Genomic DNA, 8,720 nt, shown 5'->3' with positions numbered 1-8,720 from the left:
CCATCAGTTGAGCTTAGATCACGAACCAGGTTGGTCTTCAAACATCTGAAATTAAGAAGTTAGGAGTCTGAAAAAATGTAGGGCTTTTAGAGTTGGAATTTCTGAAAAAATTTAGGGCTTTTCAGATTTGGAATTTCTGAAAAAATTTGGACTTTGATTTGAGATTTTCCAAACGCAATTGAAGTGTTTGAGAATAATTTTTTGATTTTTTTTTTTATATTAAAGACCTGAAAAAAGTAGAGAGAATGAGAATGAGAATGAATCTTTGATTTTTTTTTTTTTTGGTATGATTTTTTGACTAATTTAAATCGTAACCTACTGTCGGAATTGTTCTAAGCCGGTGGGGGCATAAATGCTTTTCTTGTGTGGTGTTAAAAAACTGAGCAAGCTTGGTCCATGTGGGACTGGCTGAACGTTGAAAGGAACCTCATCAAGAGATTTGCAATTGAAGATGATTCTCCAGAATTGCTTTGTGATCGAGTTTAAAATTTGGACCACATAGCCTATTGTACCTTATTTGTAAATACTTTAAAAAAAAAAAAAAAAAGAAACAAACAAAAAGCTTGGAAGAGATGAATCATCACATGGGTATTTGCAGACTTTCTAGTGCTCTTTGCAGAAGGCATCCAACATGAACTTGGGTTGTGGACAAACTATAGCGACATTATTTGGTGCTTGGAAACGAAATAGATTTCTTTGATTGTTTTAGGATCTTCAATTTCTAGTGTAAAATACTAAAATGTTTTCAGAAAAGATGCAAATCCAAGATTTTTTCCCATAAATTTATCCACAAAGTGAGTGTATGATGGAGATTGATGTATTGTAGGTCCATATCAATAATGAATCTGGTTTACACTATTTAAATTTTGGGTAATTTTTATGTTTGTAACATTACTCAAATGTTTTTTTAGGTTAAGCCTTCCTCGGACTAAAAATCTTTCTATTTGTTTATTTTTGTCGTGAAGGTTATACCCAAGTTATCCAAATTAAGCTTTTCTATGATTTTGTTTTTTGTTTGAAGTAAAAATAACCAAATAGTGTGGAAGCTGGTTTAGTTTAACATTTAGTAAAATGATGCCACTTAGCAATATTAGAGTGATTAATTCCCTAAGGATATAATTATTGTCATAATAGAGTAAGTGGGAACTAACTATTTTCTTATCTGTTCAATGAGAATATTAATGGCAAGCAAGCACATGTACATGATAATTTTGAAAAAAAATATAAATAAATAAAATGTTTAGGTAAAGGAGAGTAAGTGTTATTCATGTCAAGTGTTGCCTTGAAAATACTGAATAACATTTTCAATATGGAATAGTTAGTCTGTTTAAAGCCAACCATTGACTCTGTATATCATTCTCAATATGGAATAGTTAGTTTAGTGTATTATTAGGTATCATATACTCCTTTTAATAAGTGCTTTCTTCTCCATTGGTAACAAAACTTGAATGTGGAATAGTTAGTTTAGTGTATTATTAGGTATCATATACTCCTTTTAATAAGTGCCTCTACCTTACATAAACTGCTATTTCTTTAACCTTAAAACTACTGGTTTCTGACCCATGACACTGCCAGTTAATAGAACACACTGTAAATTGGATAGAACAGGGTAATGTTATGGGCCTTTTGTAGACATGGCAGTCTCATGGGTCATGTAATTATTAACTGGTGTGTAGATATGTTATATTGAATCTCATGAATACTTTTTGACCCATGAGACTGCTAGTTATGAATAATTGAAATGCTTGTGTTATTAACTGCTATTTCTATAAACCAGATAAATGTTATCTATAAACCAATTTCAATTCATTTTCATAGCATTACAACCTAAGCAACCCTGCAATCTTATTAAGAAGCTCAACTATCATTAACTTAAGATTTTATTTATATGGGTTTTCAGTTGCATTTTGATATCGATATGGAACCTGAGAATGACTGTGATTGGAAGCCAAAATTGGGAATGATATTTGATTCTGAACAATGTGCGTATGAATTTTATAATGCATATGGAGGAAGAATGGGGTTTAGCATAAGAAGAGATTATTGTAAGAAGGACAAGTTCACTAATCAACTTATTCATAGACTTTTGGTTTGCAACAAGGAGGGATTTCGAAAGGTTGACAAGCGAGACCCATTGTCAAAAAACTCTAGAGCTGAAACTAGGACTGGGTGTGAGGCTCGACTTTATATTAAATTACATGAGGGTAATGGAAAATATGTTGTGACTGATTTCAAAGAAAAACACAACCACGATCTTGTATCACCTGAGTGTGCCCACATGTTGCCGTCACAAAGAAAGATCTCCACTACCCAAGCAATTCAATTAGATTTAGCGGCACAATCTGGTCTTCGTTTAGGCCAGTCTTTTGAACTCATGGGTAGGGAAGCTGGTGGAAGGCAATGTCTTGGTTTTACGAAGTTAGATTCTAAAAATTATTTGAGAACCAAAAGACAACAAAGTTTAGCATATGGGGAAGTAGGCAATGTGTTGCAATACTTTAAAGAAAAATCTTTGCAGAATCCTTCATTCTTCTATGCTGTTCAATTAGATAATGAGGAGCAAATAACCAATATGTTTTGGGCCGATGCACAAATGATCATGGATTATGCCCAATTTGGTGATGTTGTCACATTTGATACGACTTACAAGTTAAACAAAGAACATAGACCCTTCGCATCTTTTGTGGGATTCAACCATCATAGGGAAACAGTTATATTTGGTGCAGCATTGTTGTATGATGAGACCGCCGAATCGTTTGTATGGTTGTTTGAAAACTTTCTAGAGGCTATGTCAAGGAAGGCACCAAAAACTTTGTTCACCGATCAAGATGCTGCAATGGCTAAAGCCATACCCATCGTTATGCCTGACACAAGTCACCGATTGTGTACTTGGCATTTGATGCAAAATGCATTAAAACATGTTAACTGTTTGTTCCAAGATAAGGGGGTGAAGGGTGTACTAAATAAATTCTTCTTTCACATTGAAGATGCAAATCAATGGAAGTTAGAGTGGGCGGAAATGCTTGATAACTATGATGCGCATGAAAATCATTGGTTGAAATTGACTTTTGCGGTGAAAGAAAAATGGGGATGGCCTTATGTTAGATCAACATGGGCTGCAGGAATGAGTACCACACAACTTAGTGAATCTTTTAATGCTTTTTTGAAGGATTACATTCGTTCTGATTTCAACTTAAATGAATTCTTCATGCATTTCGAAAGGGTACTTTACGAGAAGCGATACAAGGAGTTAGAAGCAGGCTATGCTTTGTGCCAAAGGTTGCCAAAGGTCAAAGCAACAATAAGAATGTTAATTCAAATGGGTAACGTCTACACAAAAAAGATCTTTGAGGAATTTCAAAATGAGTACTTTCAATCCATTGAATCAGACATAGAAGCAATTGAATATGGCGAGGCTAGTACTATGTACACAGTTGTTGATGTTGGTAACAAACATGCAAGGAAAGTGAAGATGGAGAGGGATGGCTCTTTGGGTTGTAATTGTACAAAGTTTGAAAGGGAAGGAATCTTGTGTTGTCACTCATTGAAGGTCATTAGAGACATATTGAAGATGAAAGAGGTTCCTCCACAATACATTCTAAAGAGGTGGACCAAACAAGCAAGAGCCGAAACTGTGCAGCACATTAAGGAAAATGACATTGAAGTAGATGTGAAATTCCAACAAGCCTCGCGGTATAAGACATTGATGACCGCGTTTAGAGCAGTAGCAAGTAGAGCTGCTGAAACTGAAGAAACTTATGATTTTTGTATTGCACACCTTGCTACATTAGGTGCAGATGTTGAAGGCAAGTTAAGTGCTCATTTTGGTGTTGGAAATGAAGTACGTAATGATGATGACACCCAAAGCTTTGAAGTGGAATGCGAAGATGTGAATCATGTTGTGCAACCAAAAGGATTGAAGAAGAAAGTGACAACTAGTAAGGGCAAAAGGAGGGTGAAAGGTGGATTCGAAGCGGCGTTGGTAGCGAACTCCAAAAAAAAATCCCGTGCTAACAGCTTGGCTTCGTCACAATCTATTGCAAGTTCAACGGTTGCACCTTCTCCATTATCTGTTGGAGGAGATATATATGTTCGTGAACAAGTTCCTCCGTTTCAACCTCTTCCTCTCCTTCATCCTCTTCCTCGATCTTTGCCCATGGGTGGTAATTACATTCCTCCGCCATTGACGTATCCCACATATCATGTAAGCCTTTCTTTAACATTGTATTTTTTGTGTGGATATAATATGTGACTCAAACCATAACTGAAAGCATATATGACATTGTTGTAGGCGAACAATTTGCGGGAGATGTATGTGGTGCCAAATTATTTGCCAACTTCAATGGCTCAACGACATTCTGCTCAACCAACATTCCAGTCACTACTACAACGTTCACTACTACAACATTCTCAAGAATCAACTACTCCAATGTGTAGTCAGGTTCGTCGTTGATGTATTTTTAGTTTATAGTTGCTGAAAATTCTGTGATATCATGTATTTATAGTTGCTTAAAAATTCTTTCTTTTTTTGTAGGCTAAGGACCAATGAATTAATTTAGATGTTAAGTTGTACTGGTTGATGTTCATTTACAGTTGATTTTCATTTATATGTTAAACCCAAGTGAACTGGTTATTGTTAATGTTCATTTAAATTGGTGTCCATGTTGGTTGGTTGAGAAGCTACAGATTCAGGAAACTGGTTTTATTTTTAAACATAGAATTCCACTTACAAGGATGCTTGCTGGGAATTCTATATTGTGCATTAATTGAAGGATGGTTGCAGTTTTAGACTAATATTTGTTGTATGTTTGATATGCAATTTGTGTAATGAGAATTGAACTGGAATTGTATATTGGAATGTGCTACTCTTGATAATGTGATTATGATCACACAAGGAAGCCAAATGTTGTTTATCCCATTTGGTAAGGAAATGTTTCAGTTTTGTACGCATCGGACTATCTTGTATCCCTATTGGCATGCATGGTTATTGGAAAAATGTGGCCTTATTTGATACTTGAGAGCCTCGTCATTGCTTTCAACCTGAATAAGTTCATGTATTGGATGGTGACAATGCTAGTATATATTACTTTTAGCCTTTTAGTTGTTAATTTGAATTATGATTGTGGCTTACACATCTTGGCAAAGAGATGCTCAGCCTTTACCTTGACAATTGGCATTGGAATTTGAATATGAAGTCCCAGGCATGATGATGCGTCGATAGAAATTCATCACCACGGCCCCTAAGGTTGTCATAATCTGTTGAGTTTCAGAAAGACTTTGTTGAGGCTCATATTGGTCTCTTTCTGTGTTTATCCAGTAGCTGAAGTAAACCTAGGGTATCAATCATGTGAAAATCATTATTGTTTTTGTATATGTTCTACATGGAATGCACAATGTTAAGTGAAATCTCAGAATATGGAAGTTTAATGCACTTGCTAAAGTTTACGTCATGGGCTTTTCTTGCTATGTTGGGTTAGTTTATTTAGCCTCTTTTTTTTCCCCCTTGAGAAATTTTGTTGCTATTTTATAAGGATGCTTGCTGGGAATTCTATGTTTAATCAACCCTAGTTGTAAGTGGAACTTTATTTTTAAACATAGAAGCTTAAGCAGTTCCAGGACCCTTGAACACTGTAGATTCTGGTTTTATTTTTAACCCTGTTATGCAGATTCTGTTTTCAACACTATATGCTGGTTCTGGTTTTCAACACTATATGCATTCTGTTGAAAATTCATTCTGCTGGTTCATCTAGTAAATGCATTCTGTTGGTATGCATTCTGTTGGAATTCATTAGCAAATGCATTATGTTCAATTCATATCTGCTTCATTCTGCTGGTTCATTTGGACAATAAATGAATTCTGCTGGTATTCATATCTGCTGAATTCTACCCATTAACTCCACTAGGACAATAAATGCATAAAAACATTCATAAAAACATCCCAAATTCTGCTGGTATGCATTAGTAAATGAATTCTGCTGGTATGCACTAGTAAATGAATTCTACCCATTCTGCTGGTATGCATTTGGACAATAAATGAATTCTACCCATTCCCAACTTCCCAAATTCCATTCATAAAAACATCATAAAGTACAAACATCATAAATCCATAATAACATTAGTCAAATTTTTCGGATACTAACATTACATCATAAAGTACATTACATCCATAAATCCATAATAACATGAAATCCATAAATCCATAATAACATTACATCATAAAGTACAAAAGTAAACCAAATACAATCAAATACACCATCGCCTTCAAAATATTTTCCACCCTTCGAAGCCTTCGACCATAGTCGCCATGTTCATTTTCCACGTCATACAGCCTCCTCCTCAGCTCAGTAAAGTCTTCTACTGTAACACCATCAGAAGCTCTAGTGTTGGAACGGATTGTGGACGTCACATCTTCATCATCTTCAGCCACGAACTTGAAGTAATTGCAATTGGGATTTTCAGTCTACAATGCAACCAACAATTAGTTAGTCTATTAAAACAAATTAAATTGTGACTACTTACATATTTAATATTTCCAATACAATACTTACATATTTTGATGGGCAAACAAAGAACAAACGCCCTTTATTTCCATTCTCATTAGTTTTTACGATATGTATGGCAGCTGTTCTTCCACAATTGCACATTCTCGGTTTTAATCTTATGTTGCTGTTGTCATTAGAAGAAGAAGCCATTTCTAAATCTACATAGACAATACAACACAAACAGTCAGCCCTCGAGAAACCAATTTAGTTTTGAAACCAACATTGTAGTGGGCTCATAAAAACCTATTCTATCTGTTATTCAGCATTGTAGAACAGAGCATATACACATGTAAAATCGGATTGGACAAACACACAAGAACAGGCCATTTTTTCATTCAGGAAACTTTTGTAAATGAATTGGGCCTTTGACAAAATGTTTTAACTTTTGATCTTTTAACAGATATATTTATTATTTAGTTGCTAATTTATTGAAATAAGAGAATGTCCAGAACAAAGATGAGGCTTCTGTTTAGACAGATAAATATACAAACAATCATACATGGAAGAAACAGAGAATAAAAGCAGCAAACAAAAAATGAACATAAACCTGGGAAAAAACAACATTAGTAAAAACAGAAACAAGACAATTGTGAATGAAATTCTAGTCTATTATATAACTAATTAAAAAAAAAAGTTATAGGGGAAAAAATAATTGTAAATTAATGAGAAACTTTCTAAATATTAACAATTAAATTTAAAAACTTTCCATGAATTTGTACTTTCTTTGTTTGGTTATGGAAAGCAATAAACTATAACAACCCATTCTAACAATACTGGGAACAATTTTAATTGTATGTTGTTGCTCTACCAGCAACCTTACCCGTACCCGTTGAGGGTCCAATCTGTGGTAGTATCCTGTGCCAGCTCTATCTGCAAAACGTTCGATCAATTAAAGCCAAAAAGATCAGAGCTTACATGTGAATGCCACAGCTCAAGCTCTCTGTTTACTTTATATACTGTATATTTGTGAACCATAGCAGACATAACACATAATTTTATCAAACAGAATCTATTCCTAACAAAAAAATAATAATTGACATCTTAAATAATTGTCAACAATGGGGTACCTCTTATGATGAAACTACTGTGCCAAGTGCAACTTGGCAATGACACTAAACAAAGATGAAATATTTATTGAGAATTCTCTAGGAGAAATGATGTGTAATAAATAAATGTATGAATCTGTCTGGTTGTCTCTGTTATTTCTATCTGGTGCCTAGAGGGCTACAATGGACAGAAATTATAGGGCTTACTTCTGTCATAATTAAGGAAACAGAGAAATTGAGAGATAAGATTATAAATATGTTTGCCTAAAAATCTGAGGAGGGAAGTATCGACAAAGGAAACAAACACACAAGAACAGACCATTTTTTCATTCAGGAAACTTTTGATTGTTCAAGTATATACACATGTAAAATCGGATTGGACCACACACATGTATTACGTTTGAAGTAATTGTGCCCAATGCAATTTCATGTGGTTCTTTTTTCTTTCTTTTTTTTCAGTGAAAATCACCTTAGGTCAAATAAAGGTTTGGACATGGACAGATGTTCTTTACTTCTATAGATCATTTATCAAGAACAGAGCATACAAAATTACAAAAAAACAAAAAAGCCCTAAATTTTTTCAGAAATTCCAACTCTAAAAGCCCTAAATTTTTTCAGAAAAGCCCTAAATTTTTTCAGAAATTCCAAATCTGAAAAGCCCTAAATTTTTTCAGAAATTCCAACTCTAAAAGCCCTACATTTTTTCAGACTCCTAACTTCTTAATTTCAGATGTTTGAAGACCAACCTGGTTCGTGATCTAAGCTCAACTGATGGTGGTCGTCGCGGTGGAGTTCACGAAGCGTAGAGGCTGAAGCGGTGGAGCTGTGGTCGTCGTGGGGTCGCCGTTGGGACTGGTCGCCGGTTCGCCGGTGAGGGTAGGTTCGGTGGACGACCACGATCGACTGTAAGGCTGAGTGAAAGTGAGAGAGTAAGAGAGTGAGAGTGAAATATGTCTCAGGTGTATTGTTGTTTTGTTTGGGCGGGAAGACGAAAACAGAACATTTTTGATTTTTTTTTTTTTTTTTTTTTTAATATAATATGAGCCGTTGGATGACCAACGGCTCATCTGAGCCGTTGCCCGCAGCAACTCAAGCACCTTCCTCAAGGAGAGGATCCGAACTCCCTAATATC

At 35.0% G+C, this 8,720-nt stretch overlaps 1 protein-coding gene and 1 long non-coding RNA gene across 3 annotated transcripts; one reads left to right on the top strand and one right to left on the bottom strand.

Moving 5' to 3' along the window:
- Positions 1 to 1,821: 1,821 nt before the first annotated feature.
- Positions 1,822 to 4,549, top strand: LOC145813176 (protein FAR1-RELATED SEQUENCE 5-like). The gene is made up of 3 exons (XM_082908448.1): positions 1,822 to 4,204; positions 4,292 to 4,441; positions 4,535 to 4,549. The coding sequence occupies exons 1-3, from the start codon at positions 1,889 to 1,891 to the stop codon at positions 4,547 to 4,549; spliced, it is 2,481 nt and encodes an 826-aa protein (XP_082764574.1). The 5' UTR covers positions 1,822 to 1,888.
- A 1,566-nt stretch (positions 4,550 to 6,115) lies between these two features.
- LOC114316796 (uncharacterized) lies at positions 6,116 to 8,499 on the bottom strand. 2 transcript variants are annotated; one of them, XR_014356813.1, is made up of 4 exons: positions 8,335 to 8,499; positions 7,369 to 7,412; positions 6,549 to 6,700; positions 6,116 to 6,460 (listed from the first exon to the last, which is right to left on the bottom strand). It is a non-coding gene; the product is annotated as an uncharacterized LOC114316796 (long non-coding RNA). The 2 variants fall into 2 exon arrangements; XR_014356812.1 differs by lacking the exons at positions 7,369 to 7,412; positions 8,335 to 8,499 and having other exon boundaries at positions 6,549 to 7,356.
- Between the last annotated feature and the right edge of the window lie 221 nt (positions 8,500 to 8,720).

The sequence above is a fragment of the Camellia sinensis genome, chromosome 15, assembly GCF_055761805.1.
Source record: "Camellia sinensis isolate YWXY chromosome 15, ASM5576180v1, whole genome shotgun sequence".
NCBI classification, from domain to species: domain Eukaryota; kingdom Viridiplantae; phylum Streptophyta; class Magnoliopsida; order Ericales; family Theaceae; genus Camellia; species Camellia sinensis.
The sequence above is the reverse complement of the archived record's forward strand: the minus strand, read 5'-3'. Positions and strand labels throughout refer to the sequence as shown.

Bases quoted from the DNA above. Each gene is read 5' to 3' on its own strand.
- LOC145813176 (XM_082908448.1), top strand. From the start codon at position 1,889: ATGGGTTTTCAGTTGCATTTTGATATCGATATGGAACCTGAGAATGAC. The intron at 4,205-4,291 runs GTAAGCCTTTCT...ACATTGTTGTAG, and splicing joins TGACGTATCCCACATATCAT to GCGAACAATTTGCGGGAGAT.